The sequence below is a fragment of the Necator americanus genome, chromosome II (assembly GCF_031761385.1).
Source record: "Necator americanus strain Aroian chromosome II, whole genome shotgun sequence".
Classification (NCBI taxonomy): Eukaryota; Metazoa; Nematoda; class Chromadorea; order Rhabditida; family Ancylostomatidae; genus Necator; species Necator americanus.
In genome coordinates, this window is record NC_087372.1 from 31,950,252 (window position 1) to 31,966,597 (window position 16,346).

At 39.8% G+C, this 16,346-nt stretch overlaps 1 protein-coding gene across 1 annotated transcript in view; it reads right to left on the reverse strand.

Annotated features, from left to right (window-relative positions):
* Positions 1 to 16,346, reverse strand: part of RB195_020122 (uncharacterized protein) — a gene marked incomplete at both ends in the record, with an annotated part of 33,750 nt that overhangs the window by 4,236 nt on the left and 13,168 nt on the right. The window contains 7 exons of the mRNA XM_064188284.1: positions 3,662 to 3,854; positions 11,039 to 11,149; positions 12,029 to 12,146; positions 12,247 to 12,377; positions 13,060 to 13,182; positions 14,542 to 14,614; positions 15,123 to 15,221. Coding sequence (XP_064044165.1) covers positions 3,662 to 3,854; positions 11,039 to 11,149; positions 12,029 to 12,146; positions 12,247 to 12,377; positions 13,060 to 13,182; positions 14,542 to 14,614; positions 15,123 to 15,221 — 848 coding nt within the window. The remainder of the gene's footprint in view (positions 1 to 3,661; positions 3,855 to 11,038; positions 11,150 to 12,028; positions 12,147 to 12,246; positions 12,378 to 13,059; positions 13,183 to 14,541; positions 14,615 to 15,122; positions 15,222 to 16,346) is intronic.

Below are 16,346 nucleotides of genomic sequence, written 5' to 3' on the forward strand. Positions count from 1 at the left end.
ACGTATTTTGTCGTACGTACGTCGACAACGAAGAGCAACGGGTTAGTCGATTAATTTAATGTAATAATATTTACCTAAGGTGTGTGAAGAGGAACAATTCTGGATGGGCACAACATGGCAGATATTTAATCTTGCTAGGTCAGAATTTAGTCGCTGTCGTCGCTGCTCCACTACAACAAAACTGCCTCGTAAAAACGCCCTCACAGAAAAAAATAGCGAACTTATCGTAGTTGTTGCCGACCGTGACGTATCTTCGATAAGAAAATGCGTCACTAGAAGTGGAGCGGATAAGAAGCACCATTTGTGTGGTCACGTACCTACCCTCGATCAACGAATGACAACTAATATTTCAATCACTGCACTGAGGACATCTCGTTAGATGTTGTGGGACGCAAGAAGCACGTAGTGTGATTCAAAAATGGCAGATCAAATCGAAAAAAATTGTCCAAGTCGTGCAAATCCTTTTTCTAACTGCGATAAACGATAGTCATGTATTAACGAATGGGCAAAGGGAGGGGACGGGCACGAAAGAGGGCACCGCGGAACACCAATAAACTAGAAATAAAATAATAATAAAATAAAATAATAATAAAACAAATATATAACTAGAAATAAGGTACAATTTTGGGAAATAAGCGTTTAGGTTATAGCTGCACAAATAAAAGAACAGAAATAAGTCAAATACAAACGTAACATATTATAGAATCCATTTCTCAGAAAGTGAGAAAATTTTCCTAAGTGGTATAGTTATCTTAGGATATGAAATATCTCAGAAGAAATATGTAGAGTCGTTTACTATTATTTTTTCATTTATATATTTTTTAATGGAACGAATACCTTTTGATCGACTTGTCAACAGAAATAGGTCTGTCGTTTTCAGAAGATTTTCAGTCGTACATCGTCAATTCAAAGAAAAATGAAAAAAAATCAGAAATGAAATTTGTTTCTCATTCTTTGCTGTACATGACGTCATCTACACATGAAAGATGTTATGAACATCAATATGGACCTGATTAATAATAATTTGACATTATTATTACACTGTTTATGAAATATGAGAGCAAACATCAAGAACGAGTACGAGCCAACGTTACGGCATGCGGCAAAAATCAAACTCTTATGAATCCAACTCCTCCCAATTGATCTTAAAGATGTCCCAATAAGAGCGCTGAATTTAAATTATGCGCCTCGGTCGTTCCGTAAGAATGGGGACCTTAGCAGTTTTACATTTCTCATCTGCACTCAACACGAGTAATACACATGAATTGCAACATAAAGGAACAACAGGAGCATTGCCACTGTAAAAACTGGCCATAAACATTAAAGAAATTGACATGACAGTTTATACTTTGTCGCAACTTGGTAACAACCTTTTTTTTGGAGAACTAAACCAGGAAGCCATGTGATTCGTGTATGACAGGAACACATTGCAGGTCACAGTGCACCCAAAACACTTGAACTGCTGCTAGAAAAATTTCCTGGTCTCAACATCTCACACAAGGGGATCGGCGACGGCGACGGAGGCGCCGCGCAATTTGTTACCGACTACGTTCGACTTTTTTTGCACCTGTATTCAAATCTTTAGTCTATGTGTCAAGAGAACAAATAAATCTGCTACAAAAATGATGCGAAGACCGGATACGTTACTGAATCGATTATGGAAAAATTTCGCAGAAAATATCGTCTTCCATGAAATTTCTTGGATACAACTGTAATTTATTGCAGAAAAATCATGGAATTTATTTTCGAGCGTTTTTTCCCACGATTAATGCTTTGTAGTGAAACTGAAGTATCAGCGTTTTTTGAACAAATAGTGTTAGATATAATAAAAAATAATGACAATAAAATTGTAAATAATACGACAATAATAAATAATAATAATATAATAGTAAACAAATAAATAATAGTAATAAATAATGTTTTCACTACTGAATCAAACCCCGGCACCTCTATTGGGATATTCGCGTGACTACTTCCACACTTTCTCATCTGCGACCATAGCTTTCACTTCGTAAACCTTTACACACTGTCAATGTCAGCTAATGGGTCATTCCACCATGTTCCCAACAGGACCTACTCCACTTCAAAATGCGTAAATTCATATTTCACATCCTCCATTAGTAGTCATAATACGGTATTTCATTGTTTACGATTCTTTGATATTCATCACTTCAACAATTACTTAGTAATGCGAACTTCTTCCTGCAGACAGTGTGACTAATCCTCACTCAACGTTCCCGCTCTCTTCGTCAAACAATTTGTGGATTACTCAAACCAGTCACTCTAATGATTCACGGTTAGGCCAAAGATCACAATGTGGTTTAACTCCCGCGTTCTTCCTCCTCGCACTACCAGGAAATTCCTATCATTAGGGCGTTTCAGGCGGAACACGGACAGAACTGAACCTTGATCGATGGATGTGTAATAAAATGCCCGAAATAGCAAAAACATCTGATCAACGGATACTTCGATAGTTGAGACAAAATTATAAATTGTGTTGTGGACGTTTTAGTGTCAATTAATAACGAGCACATGTCAGTCAGCGAAAGGCTACTCAATCAGACATCAAAATTACTTTTGTTTTTTTTTAAATGTTACTCCCAAAAAGAAAATCCTAAAAAGATGTAAATTTAGAGCCTCGCTTTTCGAAAATCATTCCTCTTTCAAACTCTTAGGCAAAATGTCAGTTAATGGGTCGTTCTAACATGCTCCAGGATACTCATGGAAATAAACTTGAATTTTTTACGGAACGGTATTTGAGGTACAGATTTAGCTGATATCACCCAGCTTAGAGCAAACCAAGCAGGGACAAACCAAACCTGATACAACCCAACTTAAAGCAAACAAAGGACCAAGCGGAAAATTTACCACCGCTTTCCGAAAAAATTCCTTCTACGCTCGTTACCGAACTGTCACACTTCAAGCGAGAGTCGCAAAATACAAACAAACCCCTGGATCAGCGAAATACAAGAGATAGCCAAATGTAACCTCTTTTTTTTTTTTCTAAATTTCAAATGTGTAGACATTCCAGGATGCAGAAGACGGTGCCGTCAGGATAAAGTAGTGGCACACGATATCTTTAAAGGTTAAAAGTTTCAAAGATTCGATATTTAGATTGAATTGTAGTAGATTGAATTAGAAGTCGCCTATCAAATAATGAGCACGAAAAATGCGCTTGTACGGCGAACTACACAAGGGAGTTCGTTATCAAAGAAGACAGTTAAACAAAGGTCCCACCACGAAATGCTGTCTTCCATTCGTCGAACATATAACGATTCGTCTACAGTAACTTCATCTTCACTAAGATTATTTGGCTAAGTTTGTTGGTCGTTTGCTGAGAAGAAATTAGACAAACTCGTACGTTCGTACATTTTGACAAATATCATTCAAATGAGTTGATTGTGAAAAAAAATCGAAGATCATCACTTCAGATTTTACGCGAAAAATCTCTCATAACTACATTCTAAGGGAAAGAAAACAGATGATTAGAAGTTTTTCTTCAATCCTAGTATCTTTCGAAAAAAAATTGGGAAGAACCGCTCAGAGAACAACTGAAACCTCCCAACTACTTCTGAATCTCGTAAAAAAAAACCAATGGACACCTTACATGTCCTTAAATCCAACAATACGCTCTGTCCTTTATTCCTGAACACAAACCTACCGTGTAACAGCGCTTCCTTCATAAACGCCATAGTTGTTTCGAATGTCATCTTCTGAAGCGGTGACGAAGAAGACGCCATCGCTGTTCGATTGAACGGTGCTATAGCGCCAGTGAATGTCATGTAATCAGCTGTCAACGATAGATGTCGTTTTGACACTTCGATACCATACACCGCAAACACATTATTCATCTCCTAAAAATATTTGTTACGGTTAGAAACGAACAGATTAAGCAATTCTTTTCTATGATTTGTTGTTTCCTTTGTTTCTCTGCCTCCTTCACTCTTTCTCCGCTTCATCTCCTTCATGACGTTTCCGCTCAGCAAACAATAATATTTAAACAATGACGACCCCTTAAGATCCGGCTTTTCGGGAATTGCTCTGATCACAGAAGTTCGACAGCCATTTTTGGGACGCGCATTTTGAGGGAACTATTTTCACAATTATTAAATTAAGAGGATTCTATACGAAATTCCATCGGGCTGAAACAGCGGCGTTCCTCCCTAAGATTATCTTCGTAGTCACTAATCTATTGAATTTTCTACCTAGTCCTGGTAACATCATCCTCCGAGAATAGAGAAGAACGAAATTGACTTAATTTTTTTTTCAAAATAAAATGATATCCACAATAGACAGCTTTGTCAAGCTCTCACTGGGTATTATTTAAAAAAACTTCCTTGTCAAGGAAATTCTTAGAATATCTCCAAGAAATCGCCGTTCTTGAAAATCTAGTGGATGAATGGAGGGATTTGGTGAAGGAGTAGCTTTGATTAGAATTCAATTTTTATGGAATAAAATATAAACAGCTAACTAGACATCTCAGAAATCTGCACATAGTTCTGCAGTTTTTACTTTTTCTTCTTATTTCGCGAAAAATCTCCTCTATGCCATTCATACGATTGTTTGAGTCGGGCAACCTTTACGACAAGGGTTGAGGGAAACTAGCTTCAAGGCATTGGAGTGCTGAGTCTCTAACCGGTCTTGCACGTGGCTGCCATCGCTAAAAGCAGGTCTTTACCACGTGCAGAAAAAACGGAGAACCAACATCGGGGTTAGAGGCACTGTCTGATATTTTTCAAAAACAGGCACGACATCAAACTTGTTAGCGCTTCACTGGAGGTTCCATGGAAAAAGGGGAAAAAACTCGGAATCGAGTGCGATCCGTTAAAAATTCTCGCTTTTTTCGTCTTAAACTTCGTCATACCAACCCAAACCATCCGAAACCAGCCGAAGTTTAAAACACATCCAGCGGGAACAATTCTATGAATTGTTATCATTGCTCTTTCCAGCGAAAATGACATCATACGCCAGTGCCTTTTTCGGTTTGTTTGAGGAAATTCACCCGAAGTTGTTCACCGTGTTGACCACGGTTTCGTTTCAAGTGCCCCGCAGGTTCTAAAAAAAATCTGTCTTTGTGTGCGTTTCCGGACAATCAACGAGAGAAAATATCCAAGATCACATGGATGTCAAGCAGAAAGTTATAAAAAGACGCAGGGAAACTAGATTTAAGATTTGCTGACTAGGTGATCTTAAAGTCACAGAACTCGATGCAAACATAAAATTCTTCGTTTAATTAGACAAAAGTTTTATTCCAAAACAACTCTTGTATCTCAAAAAACCAAGGATTTTTATGTGTCAGTGGATGTGTACCATATTTTTACTGTTTGATTTTTTGGTGTGATACGATTGTTTTTGCCGTGCTTCATGTAAACATGCTCGAGTCTTCCATAAATACACTAAAACAAAAGGCAACAAATAAGGTGAGTATTTTTCTCTTTCATTGGAACGCTGGTTCTCGTTTTTTTTTTGCTGACGTTCAAAACGAGAAATAAAGTGTTCTGGTCATATTTTCGAGCGATATCGAGACATAAATAGATCGTTCTTCGTTTAGAAGTCTTCTGAGATCTTATGTGACACTATTCAACAAATCATCCATCATTGATGGCGAATCAAGAAGTTTTTGGCAATTTTTACTGTATAGCAGCACCGAGGAAAGAATTCTCTTCAAGAAAGGGCAAATGGCTGTCCACACTCTTCGAAAGTGCAAGAATTCAAACATTAACAAACAAACAAAAAAACTGTTGAAGAATAAACAGAGAAAGTTCACAACACTGGCAAAAAATTACATTGCTGGAAATGAAAATTGTCCTTTTCTTACAGTTTCTGGGGAGACTTGATTTTGACAGTTAGGGATTTTGTGAAATTTTGCGTATGGCAATATGCTGAAAGTTGCTGTTTGCAGGTAAAGAATCGTTGTTGTTGGATGGAGCCTTCGTAAGTAACCTCTAATTTTCCCAGTTAAGGATTAGCGATGAAATGTACTTCCGAAGGAGGACATAACCCATTGAAACTAGTCGATATTATAACCGGCTTCAAGTATTCGACGGGCTACCCTTTGAGAACAGCAATGCTAGGACCCTTCGCAACGTCCTCCAGCCAAAACTTTAATTGCGGTGGTGGAGAGGTGGTGAAGTGAGTGTGTTGATGGAATTTCTGTTCTCTAACGGAAACCATCTGCTAGGCCCCTTGAGGTCCCAAAGGTCAACGAATCTGTGGAAGCTCTCCTTTAAATAGATAAAAATCTAACCAATACAAGCCTTTTTCGATTAGTAAGACGAAAAAATCAATAAAATCTTTCAACAAGATCCCCGAACATAGTAAGTCCCCATTCCCTTCTGCAAAAAACGCAGTACCACTTTTCATAAAATGTCACGTATAAAAACTACAGACCACCCCAACCATCAAGTGCAATGGCACTCCGTAACTGGTTCCGATCGTTCCCACCTAGAAAGTCGGACTTCTAAAAATAGCGCGCAGAAGCTTTTGAAGGAGAACCGCGCAGAAGGAGAGAAGACAGAGGCAGCCGCGCGAACGCGGTTTCGTGACGTCGAAAGACCAAGGGGCGGCCGTGCATTGGACGAGTCCATACTAATGCAGCAAAAACTGCGCCGCATTAATGGCAGAGAGCGTTGGGAATGCGGAGACGATCGACACGACCGTAACCGGTGCACACATCTCCGAAGGCGCAGTACGATACAAGGACGCGGATGCCGAAGTTATGGAGGCCGTCGTAGATGCGATGAACGACCCCGGCGAATCGTTAGTGATCGAAACAGATCAAATTGTTCTTCACAGTCCGTGAAAACTAGAAACACATTACGGTGGAGTGGGACAGTGCCCAGCACTTGCCACAAGGAGAACAACAGACATTTCAGCAGAGAACAACAGCTATTATCTGCAACTGTCTGGTACGGTACGCGCAATTGCAGTGAGCGAATAAGTCTGAACAGCTAAAAAGTCAATTAACCAAATTTGCCTATCCGATTATATCATGAAGGGAACTCAGGTGAAACTTAGGTGAACTCATCTCATGAACGACAAAATAGAAACTCCGGGAACTTTTGACTTGACTATTCCAGTGTAAGACTAACACGAATGAGAGAAAATTATCCACTTTAAAATTTCCGCAATAAAAATGACCAGGTCGGAAAATTCAATTTTTTCTTCAAAAAATATATACAGTGAAATAGATCGCGTCGTTTCGAACTGCAACCAAATTGAGGACAAATATCCTCTTCTAGGAATATTTCCTCCAAGCTTTGGAAGGATGCTGGAAAAGAACAGAATATTGTGTTTTTCTTTTAAAATCCACAAAAACATCGATGAAATCTTTCTTAAGGATATTATAGACAACAAAACCAAGAGTCTTCATTTCATATCAAAAATATTTAAGGATTCAGTAATGTTTAAAGCTGTAGTTGTCCCAAAATATTGTTGTGAAGACGCTCTGATGCGAGTCCGGCTACTCCCAACTTAAAGAATTCACCCCGTCAACGCCTCAAGCTGCACGAATTTAATTCTAAGATAAGTAGTGGAGGTGTTTTAAAGGGAAACAATTTTTTTGTCATTTTCTAGCCTTTCCAAGCTACTGCGACCAGCAATGACATTCTTATTCTGAGACATAAACTTCTATTTTTAGTGAAGAAGAATGTTGCCAAAACATTTTCGAAACCAAAGTTCTCATTACAATGACATTACAATGATGAAGTCGTTTGTAGAAAAAAACAGTGAAACGTGACGGTCGTACCACGTTTCAAAGTGCAGCTCTACAGAAAAAGCTCGCCTCGCAAATACCGTACATACTTCCATTTCGACTACAAAAAGAACGGCAACAGTTCACCAAAGAAACTTCAACGTTGAAATGGAATAAAAACAATTCCAACGCAAGGAGTCTTAAACCGGCAGGTTTTGACAGCAATTCTCATTAGAAGCGATGAATAATTTTGCTCGAAATGTAATTTACGACTTTGAAAGCAGTCTAGAAACGGTTTCGGTCGAATGCGACTAGAAGAAATTCCCAACAAAAGTCAAGTGTGACGGGGAAAAAGTTGAGAAAAAGAAAAGCTTGCTACAAGAAGCTCGTTAAAAGGTGCTTATACAGATATGTACCTAGCTAGGCGGCTTAAAAGTAAATCCTTAAAAATCAGCGCAAGTAAAGAGGATATCAATGCCTCGTTTAAAATCCGCATCTGGGAGTGGCAACCGTAACCAGTAAATAGGACCTTCTTCGAAGTTTTACCTTCGCATAAATTTTGTTTTTTTTTCTGTTGTTTTTGTTTATTGTTCCTTCTTCTGAATGAAGGCAAAAATAAAAATTATTTGCGGTCCTCTGAAGTGGCATTACCACAATGGTAGAATTTTCCACGAACGATCGATCAAATCATAATCCCAAAATTTTTTGAAAATTAGTTGTTAACGGTTACTGGTTTGTGATTAACAGCTGAAGATGTTCATTTGAACGATTCCTCTACGGAATAAAGAAGGCATGCACCGGATCTTTGTAGCATCTCACAAGAAGAAAAATTCGTCCCATCACGCATGCAAATTTCCCATCCATCATATCGTGCACTTCTTTCTAGCACAGTAATTAAATCTTCCGCCGCACGTTTCGATAGTTGGTGCGAACGATTTTAAGAGCGGAAATTGACAAAAAGATCTGCGACATACCTTTATGAAGACTTCTGTAAACCACCACTGTGTTTGCTGTATTTCTCTATCTAGGGGAATTTTCCGAACAAGAAAACAAGATACGTTCAAAACGCATGAAAACTTCGAGATTTCGAGGTTTGAAATGTCTGCGATATTCATGGATCGTAGAAGAAGATCCATTCATCAGCTCTCATGAGGAGCACACCGTGACCATTCTGGTGCATTCAGATCACGTCTGCCTTTCCTCCATACAACTACACTATTTCGCATTTTTCTCGCAGGTGTAGAATCCAGTTCCTTCCTGTTTGGGTGGCTGCCATGCGCGTGGGCACGTTCACGTGGTGCGTGCATGAACTCCGATCGGTCGTTACTATATTTATACGCAGCGACACGAACGCGCATCCATTGAATGTAATAATCACATGATGAAAAAGTTCCCCAACTAATTCTACACCTGGAGGATGTTGTCAAAGTTGATGCAGTCAGCGGAAACATCAAAACAACAAAACTTGTCGGTGCTTCCGCACCAGTAGTTGGTCAAATACCAATTTTAGACCGGCGATAAATAATCAGATGACTAAGTATCAGCCTACCACAATGTAAGTAACGGAGAAAAAACCCTAGAAATTCTGGGCAGGGTGAGGGGAGCACATGGTGTGAGGTTCCTATGAGTCTGTGACTGAACGGTCGATGGTTCGAAACCGTCCTAGTGCCAACCAAGCCTTTGATTCTTCTGGGATGGGTAAATTGGTATCAAACTTGTCTGAGAAGATAGGAATGCTGACATTACACATCTGCTCGCCACCACAAGTCATTGTATAGGCCGTTTGAAAGTCCGTAAACCTCAAGCGATTCTGAAGTGAATGCGTTGGCGCATCGCAAGCATATCGATTAACACCAGACATTTTTTAAACTTTATCCTTTAATTCTCGATCTTTTAGACCAGAATGATGAGGATGGATGAGTGGACTACGAGCAAACTGTCAGGAAGCAAACTTGACTCAGATACTATGTAGTGCGTCATCTTCTTCTCCATCACAAAAACAAATCTCGCTCACAACAATTCATGTGACAACTATTGAGCTTACAACTTCTTTCCTGGCGCAATGATTACTGTATAACAATGTGTGGTTGCCTATGTCACTGAAATAAATTTTCGGCAGGATATGGAACTACCGAAACCTGAACCACCGTAGTCGGAAGCCCTATTCGATTATGGATTCACAAAAGTCACTTCATCTGATCACTATGTATGCTTGTGCACACTTATTATTATTTGGGTTGCTGCGTGACTTCTGTCTGAGTCCTCAGTTTTTTTTTGCCATGACTTTTTGTCAAAAATGATGAAAACTTACCGAATAAAATAATAAACTACCAATCACTACTAAAAGATCACACGATATTCATACTTCATAAATACAACCCGAAGGTAGCCCAGAAAACAGATCCATCTTTGACGATGCCTTTGACTAACTCGTTTTCATAAGTAGCGCTTTCTTTTTTTCTAAGTTATTGATGATGAATTTACAACTTTTTGTTGTTTAGAAGATGGATAACAGCCAAATAGGAAGAGTAGAGCCAAAATGGAACATGCGTCCCTCTCTTCCAGCATTTATTCGCCAAATACCTTTCACAACAAAATAACAACAGTTAAGTGATTCATATGTTTCTCTTTTGTTTTCTTTGTGCAAAATTACAAGAGTATTCGACAACGGTTGCAATAATATGAGAGATACGAAGTGATTTTTTTCTCATATATTCTCAAACAATAATTTTCCCAGCATATCAGGACAAATTTGCTTAAGGCTCTAAGCAAAGAAACAGTGTAGAATGAGTTAGGCATGAAATTCTTCTTCTAAAGAGATATTTTCGAATCATATACTATATCAAACTTTTTTTCCATTCTCGAAAAATCCACTGTCAGGAAAAGTCTCAATTTTTAGAGCGATTACGTCAACCAACATATGGTTGGATCGACCTGAAGGTCGGTGCATTCGCGTAAACGGTCGAATGCGAGATGATCCAATGAACCCTTATTTTCTGGATAGGACCCTCGCTAGTTCGAGTTGTCGCTGCAGCTCGAGTCGATCACATACGCCAGTTCAATCGCGACGCTTCGACCGTAGCCGCTAACGTGACTGCTCCGAGCTTAAAACCGTTTTGACCCGACTACACCTATGACATGAAGGAGAATCTCCAAAAGTTCCGCAACCGTCTAACTGCAACTTTCACACTTTCACTTTCCGTTCCCTGTTATTAATAACTGGCACCATAAGCGCTATTTCTTCCAACAATGCTACCCGCAATTTCAAGGAATCACCATCTATCTTGATCAGCATGGTGCCACTTTTGAAGTCGCACTTTTCTTTTGAAAAAAAAGAAAACGTACCTGAACAATCGCTCTCGAACATGCTTCAACTCCATACTGATGGAGAATCAGGTTCAAATCATTCGAGTAGATCGCATTCACATCGAGCACGTCTGCGTGTCGGAAGAAAGCCTAGACAACATTATTTAAATCATATTATTATTATTTAAACCACATGTATGGAGCAAGAAACTTTTCTTGGGTAGAGAAAAATCTACAAAGACAGAGTAGATAAATAATATCGTAATAGAACAAAATAACGTCCAGCTCATCACCGATGGATTCACTTTAAAAACATCACCCGCGAATCTGGGGTGGTGCGGGTTTCAGGTGCGCTATGCCTATTCGGAGGCGTAGATTGTGGAGAGAAGGGAGATCCCGTCTATTTCCGTAAAAAACGGCCCGGAAGATACGGCTTCGAGCGTTCCGGCGCGCTACTTTCCACAACAAGTTCGACTGGAGCGCACCAGCCTTGTGCACGCACGCATCTTCCGGACCGTTTTTTTTTTGCGGCAATTAGGAAGAAATGGACGGAATCACCCACCTCTCCATAATCCACGACCCCGTATAGGAACTTTCCACCTGAACACCGTACCACCCAGATTCGTGGGGTGATGTCTTTAATCACCGTGAACCGAGGAAGACATTCCGATAGGGGCATAGGCAGCAAAACTTAGGGACTTATGAAGAAAATCAGAAAGCAGATCAAAATTTTAAAAGAGAAAAAAAGTACTATTCAAAACTTGAAACTACGTGAACTATAATGAACTAACAACAATTTTATATAAGATTTAACTCCCATAACAACAGAATCACCTAAACTTCCTTTTTTGAGAAAAAAAACCTCTGCACTTCTTTTAGAAAATTCGGGAAAATGTATTCGTTACTATCAAAGTGTGGTCGGCCCAGAGAATCGAACCTTACCGCAAAGAAGAACGGAGGAATTTCTCGAAATAAGTTTTCATTTAGGATTACTTGCCCAGATCGTTATCACTTTCACACTACAGATACCTCAAGATTAATGCCTTGCGTCTGCAAAAATTTCGTTGGCACGTCGTTCACATTTTCTTCACTTTCAATGCATCGTTCAATTCCTGGAGTTTGATGAACAATGAATTTCTCCACTTCTCTGCAAGCAAACAACGTCTTCGAAAAGAAAAAAAGACAGCCGAAGTTATTCGTTTCCCCGATTAATCGCTTATTTTCGAATTTATTTGATATTTTCCTACTTCTCCACGATTGTTGCCAAATCCAGTTTACTCTTGTTTCCAAGTGGCAGCTGGAACACAACCTCACACCATCGCTCGGAAGCCACATCAAATTTGTAGTCGACGATTAGATTTGATTGCGAGATCACAAACTGGAATATGATATCATTGAAAATCTGAAGGTAACGATAGATGACAACGCGAACATTTAAAATCAACAACATTAGTAATTGTACTAGAATTATAGACATCAAACAACTGTGGGAACTTGATTTCATTCGGGCCTGTTTTCTTACAATACACAAGAAGTTATGCAAAGCAAAAAATTTCGGCGCGACTCAAAGACAACTTAAAGCACCTTTTCAAGGAAAGTAACACCATTGATCTTAAACTGATTACAGATCATTTTACACAAAAATGTTCGAATATATCACCAGAACGACAAAAATTGGCGCTAACTAGAACTTCAACAACTATTTCTTGATCTTATTTCTTATTTATCTTATCTTATTTTCTTATTATTTCTTATCGTATTTCTTGAGTATTTTCTTATTGTAAAGCAACGAAATCCATAAAAAGAACAAAGCGAAAGAATATCAACTGAAAATACCCACTAACTCTTACCTACGCATACATTTACGTAGTAGAACTAAAAGAGCTTTAAACTTCGAAATCTGTCCACCCGGAACTTAAGGGAGTTCTTGGGAGGTTCGGCGAAAAATACCTGCTCTTCCACCGTTCTATTTTTCAGGCCAAAGCAGAAAATCCAATCGACTGAATTTTTTGTTTCATATTAAGATTGATTTGCGACTTTACAAACTTTGTCATACTCACCTTTACACGTTCGTCGGCGCTGCGTTTTTTCTCTTGCCGTACACTTTCTTTCTGTTCCTCTTCCATATCTTCGTCATCCTCGAGGTCTTTTTCGCTGTCTTCATTCTCTTCTTGGATTTCGTTCTGCAAAAAAAAAAACTGCACAAAAATTCAAAAATTCTCGGCCAGAGCCGTTGATTTGCTCTTGTTCCGGGAAACATTGTGTATCATATCAAACTCCACACACAAGAATTTACACGACTACCACCCAGGTAAGAGGTGGCTCACTCTTTCACGACGTACACAGCAGACAACAGTCAATCATTATCATTAATTTCGTGCTGACAACTCGCAGTCGACTTGTGTGACAAATTGTTGATCGGCGCAGCTACAGCCAGTCTGCAAGCCGTCCGAACTGCAACATGCACCACCGATTGTGGAATCCGCGCGTACGCACGGTGTACGGAGTTTCTTAGTGAAACAATAGTCCAACGGGTTAGGAAGGGACAATAGGAACATATGGAACCGGTATACGAATAAGGTTTTGATGTTCAACCTATTTTACATCGCTCGATGTGAACTAAGGGCGGCCGTAGCGAAGTCGCAGTCGGTAAGAGGTCTGCTACGGCCGCATTGTCGATAGTTCGGAACAGTCCTAGTGCAAAAAAAAGCCCTTCATTCCTCTGGGTCGGTAAATTGGTGCCAGACTTGTCTGGAAAGATAAAAATGCTGTCCCTACACATCTGTTCGTCTTCGAAAGTCACTGTATATGGTGAAAATTGGTGCCACACCTCTCTATGAGGACAAAAACAGTGACTCGATAGGTCGACTGGGGCTTCACAAGTCAATGCATAGCCCAACACGCGTTCCAAAGACTCAACGATTACGAGTTGAAGCAAAAACGCGTTGGCGCATCCAAAACGGATTAATACGCCAGAGACTTTCTCCTTTCTCCTTCTAATGTGAGCTAGTTGAAAAGTGCAATATAGCACCTCAAAAATTGAACACCTACGAAAATATCAATAAAAGAAATCCCACACAAGCAAGGACATTAACACCAAGTAAACTGCCGTAAGGTTTTGAACTTTTGTGTAATATCACTAGCTGAACAAGTTTCCTAGTAGGAACGAGTCCCGTTCAAATCACATTAACTAAAGTAGGAAAAAGTAGAAAGAAGAAACAGGGAGTAAAAACGAAATTTTATGTACACAAAGAGAGAGCTGAGATCAATGTTTTAAATTTCCCAGCTTAAATTTCTCCTTTCCCAGAACAACAATGAACAAGAGAACTTTCTAGATCTGTCAAGTAATCGTTGAGAGGTTTTCTTTTCGCTTGCAAAAAAAAAATTTTTACTCTACGCACTCTACATGAGAGGGCGAAACAAGGAAAAAAACTGGGCACATCATCCATCACCTTTTTGATGAATCACAAGAATCGTTGAAATTGAGCGCAAAAAGTACAATGCAGGAATAATACTAGGAGAAACCTTCGACATCTGCTCACCTGTCCCTCTTCATCGTCCTTCTCCACGTGGACGCGATCTTCTTCTTCGCCTTCGTATTCTGCAGCATCATCGCTGGAAGTTTTTTTTTAAACATTTTTTCCTCTTTAACTATTCTCACAACTTAAAAGTATCAACTACTTCAGTTTCTTCCTCGTGAAAATAACAGAATGAAATCAGAACAAATGTAAAACCATGTAAGCGTAAAAAATGTTGGTTCGAAAGGGAAACCCAGGAGACAAACTACGACAGCGCTACCCGCGTTTTTAGTTCACAGCCAAATACTTCGCCTACTATGCTATCCAACAAGAATCCCTAGATCCCTTCTGGATAAATGATAATTTACTGCCAAACGCAGCTCTAAATGAGTGATGCTTCAAAATTTGATTCCTGCTGGAAGTGGAGACCAGAAGTGATTCTATGTTTACTGTGTCTGAGCGTGTGTTTTTCTTTCTATATCGTTTGCAGAAAAAGTTTCGAAGAAACAAAGGTTGGCTAACTGGAAAAGAAAATAACAAATTTACAAATTAACAAGCTAATTTTTTCGATGAAGAAACAAGCGAAAAAACAAACAGGAACGTACAGATGTCTGTTATGAAGTTTTTGTTCGGCAGCGTCAGCTTCCCTGCCGCCAGCAGCCTCCTCATCGGATGAATTGCCATCATCTAAGTTGTGAGGTCGCCTAAAAATTGTAACTGATGGTTCTTTTCACACAAAGATTTTTCTTCGAGTTCAAATGACTTGCATAGAAACTCGTTTAAAAAACTTGAATATTTTGTAATGCCAAACACAGTAAGGTTAGGATTAATGTTACCGCTGCTGGTCATTTAAAGGTCAATTGGTGCATGACTTGACATCACTTAATCAGCGGACGGGTGTTACGGTCTAACCCTGCTACCCGCATCTTCGCCGGGCTAAGTCATCCTCCATCATATCCGAGCCCATTCTGTTCGATCTCCAGCTAGAGCTCGCATAGAAACTACCCATCCATCGCTATTCCATGAACGATGGAACTTCACGTCTCGACTAAACTGTCTGCCAATGCCAAGGCCTCGAATCTTCCCTTACTACTTCCGTCCACAACTTTCTTTTACGACCAGAAGGCCTTTTCTAGTGTGAGCCTTAGGAGCATCCTCAGGACAACCTGGAAAACACGATCAGACGATCTGAAAATGTGACCAAAGGAGCAAAGATGGCTTTCTTTAATAACTTCAGAAGACCGAGCAAGATGATTATGTTTTCCGCATGTCATCCGCCAGTACACCACGTCCACTTCCGAGTAAAGGCACATGCAGTCACGCTTCTTCATCACCGCCGACCGCGCTTATCAATTCCCCGATCCATATGTCATGAGAAATCGAACTGCGGATAAGTAGACTCGCAGTGACTTCGTTGGAGATGGGAGTCGAGAACAGGCACCTGGTCAAAGAGTTGAATGCCGAGTTGTGTCTACCGCATCTTTCCTGAACACCACTCTCAAGGTTGCCGTTGTTCTTCAGCTCTTTTGGTAGCAGAACTTATCCAGAACTCGATCTACCATAATCCCTGCTGGAGGACTCGGGGAGATCCACCTCTGCTAGCATTTTTCAAGTGGAAGTGCAGACTGCGGCTAACTTCGATAAAAGGTTAATGACATTGCAACTTCGTGATGCTCGAAGCGAATATCACTACATCGTCTGCGAGATCCACCAAGGTAAGAGACGTGCAGGTGAAGCTAAAACGACATCGGTTGAACACTGCTCAATTGTTATGTCATCGACGGCAAAATTGAACAAAAAGGATTCCGCCACGGCCCCTTGTCTCACCT